The 14,989-nt window shown below is 49.8% G+C and overlaps 1 protein-coding gene across 3 annotated transcripts in view; it reads left to right on the top strand.

The window, feature by feature from the left end:
* Nucleotides 1-14,989, top strand: part of Scube1 (signal peptide, CUB domain and EGF like domain containing 1) — a 119,302-nt gene that overhangs the window by 38,678 nt on the left and 65,635 nt on the right. For all 3 annotated transcript variants that reach the window (XM_035440800.1, XM_027396132.2, XM_027396131.2), the window contains exon 4: nucleotides 9,165-9,299. In XM_035440800.1, coding sequence (XP_035296691.1) covers nucleotides 9,165-9,299 — 135 coding nt within the window. The remainder of the gene's footprint in view (nucleotides 1-9,164; nucleotides 9,300-14,989) is intronic.

Below are 14,989 nucleotides of genomic sequence, written 5' to 3'. Positions count from 1 at the left end.
CCTGTAACAGGGCTGGTGCCCCATTGAGGCAGAGTCCCATCTCACCCCCCTGTACTGAGAAATTACTGGGAGAGCCAATCTTAGCACGTATGAGGGTTAGTTTTAACTGTCACCTTGAACCAGTCTAGAGTGACCCGGGAAAAGTCTCCATGAGAGATTATCTAGAGATTATCTGTAGGCCTGTCTATGGGAGATTTCTAGACTATATTAGTTGATATAGGAAGACCCAGCCTACAGAGGTTAAGAGCACTGACTGCTCTTCCAGAAGTCCTGAGTTCAATTCCCAGCAACCACATGGTGGCTCACAACCATCCGTTATGAGATCTGGTGCCCTCTTCTGATGTGCAGATATACATGGAAGCAGAATGTTGTATACATAATAAATAAATAAAATCTTTAAAAAAAAAGGAAGAACCAGCCTAAATGTGGGTGGGACCATTCCCTGGTCTGAGTCCTAAATGGCATAAAAGAGAAGGTAGGCTGAGAATCTTCATCCATACATGCATTCTCTGTGCTCTCAACTGTAGCCAGCCCTGTCACGCCTCTGCTGATGCAATGTCCCCACTGTGATAGACTATCACCCAGAACCATGAGCAGAAATAAACCCTTTCACCCCTAGGTTGCTTGTTGGCTAGACATTTTATCACAGAAACTGGAAAGGAAACTAAGACACCAATAGCTATGGTCAGACTGGAGTTGGCAAGCAGAGGCCAGACCGGTGAGCATGTAGCCAGAGGACTTTGGTGACCAGAAAAAGGGAAACTTGTTTGTGGGCACTTTGGGGCTTCAGGAAGTAGGTAACGTGGTCTTTTACCATGTGGCAAGAAATAACCCAGGCAGTGGGGATAACATAAACATAGAGGAGGAGGTAAAGGGCAAAGGCAGAGATACAGGGCTGGGCAGGGGAGGCTGGCCAGCTGTCCCATTAGGAGAGCTGAGGAGATGGACTTGTGCTTGGGGTTTCTGCAGCAGGTACAGCTGTCACAGGTGTCAGATGTAGGGATGGGAAGGTGGTATTGAGATTGACATCCAGGTATTTGGGCCAAGGGACTATGAGCTATGCTGCTCTGTGGTGTGACAGAGGGTAAGGGCCTAACAGGGATGTGTTTGGCTCTACTCCTCCATTGGAGATGGTGTTAGAAGACCAGCTTGGCCATTTACCACATCTAAGCAGGTACCACACTGGCCAATGTACAGATTTAGAGGATGGCAGAGGAGATGCTTAGCAGTAAGGACAGATTCTCAATTATCCAGAGATGCTATGGAGGTCATGGTAGCATCTCCTGAGAGCAGAGTGTAGACAGGGAAAGGATGTAGCCCAGGAGGAGTCCAGGCCTCACTGTCCCCAGCTCTGGGTAGAGCTTCCGTGTCTCAGTGGCCCCGGCATTGGTAAAGGATGGTGGACAGTGTGGAAATTCCTAGCTATTAATCTAATGAGATCCTGGTACCCAGGGTGTTGAAAGTGCTCAGATGACTTCACACAACTATGAACCACTAAGCCAGGTAGGTTGTACAACCGAGTTTTTACATAAAGAGCAGAAGGATTTGGATAGACTTCTAAAGAAATGGCACTGGTCATTCAGAAAACTGTTTAAGGTCTTTAGTAGTCAGGGAAATGTGAATAGAAGCCAGGAGACACCAGGTCACACCCGCTATTCTGTGGACATGGGTACTCACACATGTGCATACTCACATACAGACATACAGAATTTTAAATGGAAATAAGCTGGGTGTGGTAGGGCACGCCTTTAATCCCAGCATTCAGAAGGCAGAGACAGGTGGATCTCTGTGAGTTCAAGGCCAGCCTGGTCTACAAGAGCTAGTTCCAGGACAGGCTCCAAAGCAACACAGAGAAACCCTGTCTCAAAAAAATAAAAAAATAAAATTAGATCTAGATTTATCATATTATCCAACAATGCTGCTCCTTAGCATATATCCAAGAGAATTAAAACACATCCACCCAAAAACCTATATGTGGATATCCACAGCATAATTCATAATTGCATCAGAGTCAAAACAACCCTAATATCCATTAATTGGTGAATAAACAAAATTGTGGCAGGTATATAGACAAAGGAATATTACTCAGTCATAAAAAAGGATGAAGCTTTTAATACAGACTGCAACATGGATAAAGCTTAAAAGCACGATGCTACGTGAAAGAAGGCAGACACGAAAGGACATATAGTATGTAATTTCATCAATGTGAAATGTCTAGACTAGGTAAATGCATAGAGACAGAGTAGATCTGTGGTTCTGAGTGGCTGGGGTTCATTATGAAGGGCACATTGCTGTTGTTTGGTTGGAAGGCCATGTTCTAGAATCAGGAATGATAGTTACATGACATAGTAAGTGTGCTATAAAAAAAATGGTCAAGGCACACACCAAGGTGCAAATCGCATTTCCATTCTAAAAAGCAACTGTAGAAATGAAAGATCAGGAGGGTGCTGTCCCACACACTGCGAGCAGACCACACGCACAGTTCCGCCCTTCGGTTCTGGTCAGCATTAAGCACAGCCATAAGCTGACCTCTCCCCCCACCCCCCAGCAATCCTGGGAGGTGAGTGGCCCAAAGCTAAGTCAGGAGGGAGGCAGTTTAAGGAACTCCTCTGCTCAGAAACCAGAAGACCAGGCCGGCTGAACGCTTCCTTCTCATGTGGCTTGTTGTCACTTTTCCAGTTTGGAAGGGACTTGGCTGTCCGGCATGCTGTGCCTGCCATCCCCAGAGACTGCAGTTCATCTAGCATTGCTCACACTTGTTGGTAGCCATGTGGGCCTGATCTGGTGCTGAGGGCTTTGGCTCTGTCCTTTCTCTCACAGCCCTGTACACCCCAACACTTGAGCACTGTTACCATGCCTCCCTTACAGAGAAGAAAACCCAGGCCTTGAATGGCTCAGCAGCCTGAGGTCAGAGCAGTCACTAGCTGACTTGTGCCCCATCTGGTGTGGCCTGTGGGAAAAGATCCAGACCCCATAGGTAGTGACCACAGGGTCACAGGCAGTTCTAAGGGGGGGTAGTCAAAAGCCTAGGCTAAGCAGCAAATCTGTGTCCTTGGTGACACAGAACCTTGTTAGAGGTGGGGCGGGGAGGGGGACTGGATTAGCATGTGAGTTCAGAAGGCAGGATCCCAAGGAGGAGCAGTGCCTGGGTGCAGGTAGCTCCAGCAGAGCCTGGCCCTCCTGGGCTGGCTTGGGGGGGTAGCAGTGGGCTTGCTGGTCTAGAGACCGGAGCTCCACACAGGCCTCTCCGCCTGGAGTTCACACTTGGGCCCAGCCTAGGAGGCTGCACACTGCTGACCTGCAGGGGACCCACAGAGAAGGCTTCAGATGACACCCAGAGTGGGAAGCAGACGGGTCCTTTGTGACCTGCTTATCCCTTCTGCCAGCCAACCCAGAGATCCTGACTGTTCAGGAGTACTCTGACTCTGTCAGATCTCAGGTCCCAGATCTCTAAGACCCAAGCATATTCTACCCAAAATCGAATCCATCTGGTTCTCATTTATTTACACTTAACTCATCAAATGCAATTTTGCAAGAGTCATTCGATAGCCAAGAGGCATTTCTGCCTCAGCTGCCCTTCAGAAGGGAGTGTGGAGGGGGAACCATTGCTTCTGCCAGGACCAGGTGGCAGAGCTCAGTGGTAGAGGTTGAGTCTGGTTCCATCAATGAGCCTGAGCTCTAGTTCCTGCCCACAGGATGCTGGAGCCTGTTGCAAGGCCTGACACACAGTAGATTCTGGGCAGCCACAGAAACATGGGTGGAGTCCACTCAAAACACAGAGTCTCTGTGTCAAATTGTGAGTGTTCTTGGGAAACACAAAGCAACTGAAGTAGGATCAAGGAGTAATTTTCAGTTATAAATAACTGCAAACTCCGGTTCCTCCTCCAAAAGAGGACAAACAGCCCACTATTAATAAAAACAAACAGCCCCACCTGGGGCCAAGGAGCGGCCCTGGGGGGCAAACCACAGACCTCTTGCGATGCCTTCCAGAAGCCTATGGCCTGGCCTCAGAGACCCTTCCTGTGGGGAGACAACCACAGTGAGTGGGCCCAGCCCTGACATGACCCCTCAGGGCTGGTGGGAACTGGAGAGTGCCGGTAGTGTCTCTCCACAGAGCAAAGCTGAGCAGGAGTCACAGCTAAGGGCTGCCTGCTCTAGTGTCAGTGCCAGAACTGTGTCTGTACTGGGCAGTGACCCCAGAGACCCTGCGAGGCTCTATCATGGATGCCCTGTCCTGTCAAAGGTGGAGTCCTCGGTGGCCACACCCTTGAAGCGTGTGTCACGGGGAAGCTGGAAGATGTGAGACACAGAACGTACATGCAGAGTGACATGAGGTCTAAGATGGGCTGTGTCCGTGGGAACTGGGGAGAGATGGACTAGGTGTGGAGGCCAAGTTCGTAGCCCTGGTGACTGCAGGGGTGAGAGGGAGACGAAAATATTGTTGGGAAATGGGGTGCTTCTCAGGCCTAGATGGCCAAGTGAGGTTCAGGCCAGGCTGAGATGAGGGGAGTTCTTCTGTGACCCTGGGGACTCAGGCCTTCCTAGACTCCAGCACTCTCATCTGCCACTGGATCCCGCCTTTGACTGAAGGAACAACTACCAAACAGCATTCCTACTGAGGGTCACCTTGGGGACCACCTGCGGCCCAGCTTCCTCCCCATTTGTCTATTGCCTCAGCTAGCCGAAAGAAAAGGGGTGGCTCCATGCAGAAGTGCACTATATGTTAAAGGAGACCTGTTCACCCCACAGACGGTCCCTGCATCCCTCGCCAAGCTGGGGTGTCAAGATAAGCTCTTTGTTCTGTGTCCTTAGCCTGGTTCAGGGGCTCCTCTAGTGCCGCCTAGAATCTGCTTCATAGCTTAGTTCCAGTGCACAGGGGTTCCCTGCCTTCTAGGAAGCCCCACCGTGGTTATAAAGGAAGATGGTAGACTGTCAGCATTCAGAAGCAAGATGTTCCCACCGCCACCCTAGCTGTTTCATGACCCTGGAGCCTGGGGTGGAGAAGGCCCCTAGGGTCTCACTACACACAGGTTCAGTGCCTTAAGGGTTAGTGAGAACTTGTCAAGCTACTCTGAGAACTTCTCCAAGAGTATCACTCTGCTGGTTGGACTGTGGGATCCAAAAGAACTGATGTTTTGAGAGCCTTGCAGAGTCATGATCCCAGCTCAGGACACACCTCCAAGCCCAGGGCTTAGCTTTCCCAGCTGCCTGAGTCAGCACACAGGACCTAGCCAGTCACTATCCTTGGGAGCTTCCGAACCCACCTCCTGCTGTGGTACTCACAGTCCCTTCCCCATGTGCCCTGCCCTGCCAATCCTCCAGCCTCAGGCCACACATCTGCCGGTGCTCACAACCCAGGGTTTACATCCCTTCCCCCAGGGAGCTTGCCATCTCTGTGTGCTCTTCTAAAACCCCAAGTGGCATTCATTCTCAGTCAGTATTTAGTGTCTATGGATGCAGAAGGGCAAGGGCTTGTGTCTGACGAGATGAGGCTGTCCCTTGAGAAGGATATAAGTGTAGGTGAATGAGGCACATTCTAATACTAGGAGAATCAGACTCCTGGAGAGTGACTTGGAGAGCCTGCCCAAGTCCCTCTGGATGCCTAGTGTCTTAGTTAGGGTTTCCATTGCTGTGGAGAGACACCATGACCATGGCAACTCCTATAAAGGAAAAACATTTCATTGATGTGGCTTACAACTTCAGAGGTTCAGTCCATTGTCATCATGGTGTCACATGGTGGCATGTAGGTAGACATGGTGCTAGAGAGGTAGCTGACAGTTCTACATTTTGCAGGCAATAGGAAGTGGTCTGAGACACAGGCATTTATAAGACCTCAAAGTCCACCTCCACAGTGACACACTTCCTCCAACAAGACCACACCTATCCCACCAAGACCACACCTCCTAATAGTGCCATACGGGGAGGGCATTTCCTTTCAAATCACCAAACCTGGTGAGCCAAGACAGCACTCTGCTGTAGCAGCTAGCCTCCTTCTGAAAGTAAGTTGTGATATTGTCCCCAGCGAGCTCACCCTCAACTATCAGGTATGGCCTTCTGCCCTGCCACCCCAAGCCTGCCTCTTACAAAGGAGATACAGGCTTATCCCCACCCATGGCAGGGTGGCACAGTGGGACCTGTGGTCCAAGCAGAGGAATGAAGTAGAGAGGGAAGGCCTCCACCTCTGGAAAACCTAGAAGGAGGCACTAAGGGGGAGGAATGAGGAAATGCCCTCTGCCCCCATGGCCCCCTAAGGTGCTCTCACTGACAGGAGAACACTCTGTATCCTTTGTGTTTTGAGAAAGTCTCTTTCCATCTCCTCTTCTGAGAACCAGAGGTGATAAGAGCCAGGCCCCAGAGTGGGGTTAGTGGGGGATTCCTGGATATACTGAGCAGTGTCTTAGCTGGGGCTGGAACTAGCATCAGGCGTCTGTCTGTGAAGTGACAGGGCATCATGTTGTCTCAGATTGTTTTTTTGGGGGGGCGGGGGAGCACACACAGTTCATCAGTAAGAACAATCATGGTTCCATAGAGAGAGAAGAAAGCCTGCTTGTACCTGGTGCTCCAAGGGGCTTCTTGGAAGACAGTCTGCAGTCCCTGCCATGCTTCCTGGAGACAAGGCTCAGTACTGCCCACACATTGAGGGAAAGGCAGAGCAGACCTCAGGGAGCCCAATGCCTGGTATGGACTCCCTTCTGGCCCTGAAGGCGCCTCTTTATAGTACTATACACCCTGTGCTGGGTCACAGTGTGCTGGCTGACTCCAAAGAACAGCCAAAGGACTATTTCTCCATGGTGCTCTGCCAGGTGACCTCCATCTGGCCTAGGTGGGTAGGCAGACTTCTCATGATCCTAACTATACCAGCTGATCATTCTCCAGGCCCTGAGAGTCTTGTTTGAGAGCTTGAAATGCAGAGTGTCTATAGAAGAGGTCCTGAGTGTGGCCTCAGGCTGTATAAGGACTCAGTGTCCCCAGGACTTTCTACCCTACTTGGGTACGATGTGGAGCCCTGTTTGGACACAGTGCTGAAGGGTGCAGAGGGACAGTTCTCTTTTCCCTCCTGCTTAATCTTGGGGTTTTATCATTTGGGAGCAAGGGAAAGACATGTTTACATGGCCCTGCATTTGTTTCAAATTATTCATCAGTGTTGGCGAGTCATTGTTCCCTGCTAGTATAAACAGCCCTGTCCCAACAGCACAGCCACCCTGCCAGATCACTGAGGAGCTGTGGATGCCTTATGTCAACTGCCCTGGTTCCTAGCTTTTGGTGAGGTGCAGAGCTGGGCCAGGCCAGATGGCTTCAGATGCGTGGCATACAGGCCAAGGCAGCACTTCTGCCTCCATGAAGCCAGCATTGGAGGGTCCATATCCTATTCGTTTGCCTTGCGATGGAGACTTTGCTTGGACTGGAGTCTGAGAGCCAGGAGAAGAGAGGCAGTAATGGATGGCAGAGGGCATAGCTGCATCCCAGGGTCAGGACTTACCGTCAGTTGTGTGCTAAGACACAGGCACAGGTGCCTAGCTCTCTCAGTGCACTTGGGTCAGAGACGGCTCACCCCAGAGACAGAGTCACTCTCTATCCATACTTCTTGTGAACCATGTCTTATGGGTCTCAGGGGTGTGTGTTTAAGTTGATCCCAGACTAAAGCTCAGGAAAGAGCAGGTTCTTCATAATAGGTCTGAATACATTGTGGGCACAGAATCTTTGGGATTCACAGAGCAAAGGTACTGACTGGGTCAGCAGGGAGTCATCAACAAGACTGTGGAGAAGGTTATTCAAAGAATTAGTAATGCCCCCCCCAACCCTAACCCCCCACCTCCCACCCCGCACCTCGCAGGTCAGCCTCTGGTCCTGCTGCTCCTCTCAGCAAGGGCCACCTTTACATGTGAGCAGGAACCTTCAGTGGCTTTTAGAGTTGAGAGCTCCATTTCCCTCCTCTGACAGCCCCACGGCTGACATTTGAGCTTGCCAGAGAATAATGATGCTCCACGCTGTGGGCCTCAAAGACAGCCGAGCGGTCTCCTGGGTGGTAAAGTGGTCTGCAGTCCTCTGAGTCTAAATAGGGCCCAGCTGACAGCACCATAGAGCCAAGCTGTCCCCAGTTCAGTGTGGGTCATCACCTGCCTCGACCTTTGGCCTCACATCCTTTTGGTCTCAATAGCAAAAGATGCCTGTGTTAAAAAGCATAGGAAATTTTCAGTGCCAAAGTGTATATGTGCACGTATGAGTGAAAAGGAAGTGTGCATGTGTGCATGTGTGCATAGTGTGTGTGTGTGTGTGTGTGTGTGTGTGTGTGTGTGTGTGTGTGTGTTGGAGGCTGGGGATTGGCTGGGCACAGCTAGTAGCTCCATGTTCACATTTCTTTGTGGTTTTATGTATTTGCCTATTAAAATGACAATACAGCCATGGAACATTAAGGTTTAAGAAGCCCTTCTTTCATTAAACAAACCAACAGAGTAGGGGGTTATGACTCTGGTAATTGAAACATGCTGTTCTGCCCAGGACCAGAGCTCCATAAAGACCCTTTCAGCCAGTCACAACCTTTGTACCAGCAGTCTCTGGTCACAAGTGAGTGTCGGCCCTGAGCCGGTGCCTCCCGCAGAGTGGGAAAGACCTCTTGGCTGCCTTCCCCAGCAGTTCTGGCAGCCAGAGGTCAGGGTCTTTTCAAATCTTCCCCCACCCTCCAGGATTTTGAAATCAATCTGCCAAGCTGAGACCTTCAGGGTGGCGCAGGCTGCCCTGGCCTCCGGCCTCCCCCTCAGGGCTCCAGGGTCTTGTGCTACCTACCAGCTGTAAATCTGAGGTGAGTTAAGAAGTAGGGAATGGTAGGCTGTGGCTAACCAAGCTCTGTGTGTTAGGGAGACATTTCAGTCTGCACTGTCATACTGGGGAGAAGAGTACTATGAAATACCTCTGGAGTACCTCCATGAAGCACCATCATAGCATAGTACCATGGGGTACCCCCATGCAGCATCTCCAAAGCATGATGCCATGGAGTACCCTCATGTAGTATCATCATAGCACAATGCCATGGAGTAACCCCACGTAGTATCTCCATTGTATAGCATCTCTGTGGAGACCCTTCATTAACTAATGGAGAAATTGTGTCTATGACTCTCTAGCTCCAGGTGTAACATCTCTTCTCCCCTTTCTCCCTCTTCTCACAGACGTGGATGAGTGTCAAGACAACAATGGTGGCTGCCAGCAGATCTGTGTCAATGCTATGGGCAGCTATGAGTGTCAGTGCCACAGTGGCTTTTTTCTCAGTGACAACCAGCACACCTGCATACACCGCTCCAATGGTAAGTACAGCCTGTGTTGACCAGCCATGCCTTCCAACCCTGCGGAAGCAAGTGGCCCTCTCCACATATGGAATCCAGGAACCTCAGGGTCAGAGTAGGGGGGGTTCAGTGTGACCTCAGTGGCTATCCTGTGCTACCAGTGTTGGTTCTTGTGGAAATCTTTCTAGTTCCTTCCCTCTGCCGACTGTTGATATTTCTCCTGTCTGTATGTGGGGCCACAAGTGGTAGATACAACCAAAGAAACTGTCTTCCTTTTTGTGGGAGACTGGCTACAGCCAGGAAGGCTGGGATCCCATGTTCCCCAGACCCTTTGAAAAAACACTGATGTCACCTTGTGTTTCCATGAGCCTCTAGTGCCAGTGATTATCCTCTGCATGTTCCTGGGTTATCAGCCTGCTGAGGGACCTTGTTGTTGAGAGCCTTGCTGCCCCTGGAGGCCAGGTGGGATGGAGTGACTCAGCAGGCTGAAGTGGACTGAGACAAAACTAGTCACTAGCCAAGCCCGGCAAGTGAAGTTTCTTCAGTCAGGGCACTGATGGTCCAATCCTGGAGTTTTTTGATGCTTGGGCCTACAACAGCAGGGCTGTGAGGTGAGGCAGAGCTGGTCAGAAGCCAACACATGTATGAAACCTAGCTCAACACATGTATGGAACCTGGGCCAAGTGGACAGCAATAACAAAACTGTAGGACCATCAGCTGCTGTGCAAGCTCCAGACCCCAAAGCAGATCTGTATACGACTGCAGAGAGGCCTATTGAGACAGTGCCAAGAACCAAGGCTTCTGGGGCCAGGCTGTCCTGAATAGTCACGGCTGGAGATGTGAAGTTAGAAAGAACAGCCCACTGTCCCTTCTCCAAGCCTGACCTTTGACAAAGAGGGAGAACTGGAAATTTGCCAGTGAAAGACAAGGAGCAAAGAAGGCTCGTGCTGGGCTCAGCTCAACAGAGCCCAGGTATGAACCCAGCTCCTACATCCCTGTCTGGAGTCACTCTTCAGCAAGATCTCTGTATGCCTGGAGCCTCAGCCTCCTCATTCACAAGATAGGGGCCATGGCATTGGGCCAGCTGGGTGTATGAAGCTAGAAGGAGAAACTAGTATGACCTACTGGTGGAGCTGCCAGAGGTTGTGGAGTGGAATTCTGGGACACTGTGTGTGGTTTCTGCTAGAAACTGATTCCTGAGAAAATAAAAAGCAAAAATACATTTGAAATATATTGAGGCAGTAAACCAGAAGTATTCTTGTAGATTCTTAGATTGCCTGGGTTTATTTTGGCAATTTCCTCACAGGCAAGTCTGGTGCACTGACTCCTGGCACTACAGTGTCCCCAGAAGGACATGAAGGCCAAACTCAGTGTTTCCTGGATGCTTGCTCCAAACACCAGAGCCACCCCACACAGGTGGCCTCGGGAAGACAGGTGCTCATCTTGCTCCTAATAACTGCCTAGCTATGGTGCCACTTGGGCATAGCGGTTCAAGATCGAGGCAGGTGCTGTAAACGAGGACCTGAGTCCACAGGGATCATAAGAAGCAGGTTTTGAGACAGAAAGGAAATGTATGTGATAAGGCCCCGAGTCCTGCCTATGTTGGGGGAGTTTCTGAGAGTAGCTTCCCATCACACACCAGGAGCTTTTGTCTCCACCAGCACATGCACTCAGTTCCTGCCTTTGAAGAGAGCGCCTCAGTTAGGCTGTGGTGAAGTTGAGTGTATGAGGAAGGGCGGGTGACAGGATGCAAGAAGACAGCTGTGGCTGGCCCATTCTGCCTTTTTGGCATCTGCTGGGCTGAGAGGTTACAAATTTCTGTGTTCACCACAGAAGATGGGTGCGGGGAGGTAACAGTCTGGGGCGAGCATGGAGCTGCTGCCAGAGCACTGGCCTGAAGGCCACCACCACAGAGAGTTCATGGGAGGCTGGGTGTGATTCCACTGACAAGGGAGGAAGCCGTGTTAGGGAAGCAGAGTTGGCATTGGAGCCCAGACATGTTCGCTGCCGTGGTTCTGTTCAGGTAATAAGGTCTGTCAGAGAAGAAACAGGTGGTGGGACAGTGGCCACAGCTAAAGGACTCTGTGGAAGCCATGGTTGTACTGAAATCAAATGATGAAAAAGAGCCGCGTGGAAGTCTGAAGCAGTTCACGAGGCAGGGTGTGTACAAAGGCCTGGAAGTTTAAGAAACAAGACTGGATGGTGGAATACAATAGGCAAAAGGAGAGGAGCCCAGGTTGGGAGCTGAGTGCCCAGTTATGGTAAGGATCCTGGGGGAGTGGGGGTGTATAGTGAGGGGTTTGTATATCCTGAAGAGAGTAGTCATAGAATACAGGTGCTAGGGAGCGGGGGTGACAGATAATTTTTAGGGGGACTTAGGAACTCTAGAGGCAGGAAGTGAAAGATTTGTGTGCTGGCTTGTATTGGGTATAGCCTTGAACACAGTCCATCCCACCCAAAAGCTCCCCCAGATTTTTACAAAACTAGGAATACAGATTTGGTCAAAATGCAGGTGTAGTACTTCATCCCCAGTCTGTATTGACTGACATGTGGATGAAAGAGGGTCTCCTTTTCCTATTGGGAATTTTGAGTGGAATCTCTGAATTTTTAAATCTGGGCCATGTAGCCAATCCAAAATCTCATGGGGAACTTCTTGAAGCCCATCTTGCAGGGCAAACAGCAGCACTGTCCATGCTTCCATATTGGAGGAAAGTTACACATTGCCTTGGAGAAGACAGGACATAAGGTACTTGGCAGTTAGGTAGCCTACCTCCTGAGGCATACATAGTCTGTGTTTGTCACAAGTGCACACTATAGCATCAGTCACAGTGATGAGCCTTAACTGCTCAAAACTCAGAACCTGACTGTAAGTGCTAGGATAGAGCTCCTTGCCTCCCAGGCGACCTCTGAATCTGTGGCTTCTGGTAAGGCAGATGGATACCTCATGTCACCTGACTGGCTAATTCCTCTCCAGATCTCTGGACTCCCCCTACCCACCCACCCAAAGCACAGACTGGTTTTGATTACATGCATTCGAGGGGCAGGCCAAGGTCAGTCTGGGCTCCTGGCCCAGAAAGGAGGCCTCTCCGCAGCTCAGCACTTCTGAGTAGCCTGGCTTCACAGGCGCCAGCATAAACTCTCGCCTGAGGCTCATGGATCAGGCCCAGGCTGGATTGGGAGCCATTAGGTTCTTGGCTTCAGATCCCCTGGGGCCTCTGCTGTCATTTCTGCCCCTTTAGGTCCTTTGGCTATTAAAAAAAATAGCCCTTAGGGAAAATGCTTTGACCACCCAAGTGTAAAATCTGCCCTAGTGGTATAGCATGTAGACAGTTAAGTCCTTCTGGTCCCCAGAACTCTGGCATGGCTTGTCTTGACACAGGGCAATGATCAGGCTATACTGGATGGGAAAGGGACCCTGGAGCTGTTGAAATCTAGCTAGTCCCTCTGCTTAGTACTTCCTGGTACTAGCTTTGGTGCCCTGACAGCCCACAAGCCCAACACTGCTCAGCCTCCTGCCCAAGTGCTAACAACTCCTCCTCTCGTCCTCAGCCCAAGGACCACTCCAGACTCAACCCAGCCTTTGCTACAGTAGGCCAGCCACACACCTGGCTACCCAGAAGCTAGCACACTGAGCTTTTTACCTCTCCCACTCCTGCCCTTCCAATCCTTCAAGTGTATCAAGTTCATGTTCCAAGAAGATATGTCTTCCTGGATGATTTTCCCTTTTCCTCGGGAAAGTGTTATTTCCTCCAGTCTAACCAATAGTGGCTGGATCTGAAAGGGCCTCCTAAGGCCAAGGACTGCATGCTGTGTGAAGAAAGGTGACCCTCTCATTTCTCCACTTACTGATCCAGTTAGTAGTTCACAAGCCTGGTGCCTCAGATCCTAGGTTGGGGCCATGTGATTTTTTTTTCTCAGTCTAGAATAAGATTGACGGTGAAATCCTCTATGACTATGAGCTGGGACAAGTGCCTTGGGGATTCTGATGATTTGTTTTTCTCACCTGATGGGTGACCAATAGAGTCCTGGTGTAGCAGACACCCCTCCCCACCTTACACTACCTGCAGTTTTAGGTGACCATTGGGCCTCCAAAACCATTTTGTGGCAGGATTTTTCTGAGCTACCTCATAACACTTCCCTCCTCTTTTATCCTGAGCTGACTATCCCCGCTTCCCTCTACAGTTTGCAGTTTTTTCTATGAACTCAGTTATACAGACAGCTGCCCCTACTATAGATAGAAAGTATGTATTTCTATTTGTCCCCAAGGTGAATGCTTCCAAACCTCTAGGTATCGAGTGAACAAGTACCTTTTGATGCTGTTGTTGCTTGCCATCACGTGCCACTGACATGCAGCAGGTCTAGCTCTAAGGATCAGCAGCCATGATTTCAGTCATATAAGAGTCCAGGTCAGAGTCTGAGAGACTCCCTGCTTGTTTAGAAGGCACTGTGAGTTCTGGAATCGTCTGACCAGGCTCACAGATTCTGGATACAGTTGTGTCTCTCCGGAGGGTCAGGTTGTGTGAAAATGACCTTGGGTTAAATTACATTTGGTTGTTGTGCTTATTAAACCACACCAGAAGCATTTGGGAATCTGTTTATTTTATCTGGAACTTTGGAAAAGTAAATACCCCCAATATAACTTGAGATGAAATAATAGGGATTTTAACAACTTTTTTTAAAAAAATCATTCTAGGTTCATAAAAGCAAAAAAAAAAAAAAAAAAAAAGTGTTGGAGGTGGAGGTACCGAAGTTTTCCCCAAAGGCAGTATCTTAGAGTTTAATTAGCAAGCCAGGAAGAGAACACTGACAGTGTGTGTGTGTGTGTGTGTGTGTGTGTGTGTGTGTGTGTGTGTGTGTGTGTTTCTGTGCCTTTTGGTTAGTGCAGATTTGAATCAACATCACCATTCAAGAATTTGCATTTCAAGATAGCTCAGCAGGTAAAGGTTCCTACCACAGAGCCCACCTGATGACCTGAAACAGACTCCTGGGACCCACAAAGTGGAAGGAGAGAACAGACTCCCATGAGTTGGCCTTTGACCTCCACACATATGCTGTGGCATATGTACACACACACACACACACAAACACACACACACACACACACACACACACACACACACACACACACACACACACGTAATAAAGAAGAATTTGCCTTTTAAGAACAGCTATACTTGCCGGGCAGTGGTGGGGCATGCCTTTAATCCCAGCACTCAGGAGGCAGAGGCAGGCAGATCTCTCTGAGTTCTAGGCCAACCTGGTCTACAGAGCTACAAGAAGAAAACTTGTGTCAAAAAACCAAAAGAGGAAGAGGGAGAGGGAGAGGGAGAAGGAGAAGAAGGAGAAGGAGAAGAAGGAGAAGAAGAGCTATACTCTCTGCCAGGCACTGACACACCAGAAGAATGACTTAGAAGGAAGGACTCTTGTCATTTAGTATCCAAGCTGTGGCTTTTAAGAATGGAAGGAATCACTATTGTAACTGTAGCAGAGCAGTGGGTGTTTACCAGGTCATCCAGGGAAACCAAGACGACTCCAGTGGTCCTTCCTTTCACCTTAGCCTTGAGATGGCACTGCCAATGTTGTCCTTGGGCCTAATGAGATGGACACTAGTCACTCCATTGCACAGACAGGGTTGGAAGCTCAGACTCATGTAAATACTGGGTCCAAGGGTCCTGGCCCTTTGGAGTAGTGAAAAGACTAGAACCCAAGGG

This window comes from Cricetulus griseus, chromosome 2 (assembly GCF_003668045.3).
Source record: "Cricetulus griseus strain 17A/GY chromosome 2, alternate assembly CriGri-PICRH-1.0, whole genome shotgun sequence".
NCBI lineage: Eukaryota > Metazoa > Chordata > Mammalia > Rodentia > Cricetidae > Cricetulus > Cricetulus griseus.
Note: the sequence above shows the minus strand (reverse complement) of the source record. Positions and strands in the feature narration are given on the sequence as shown.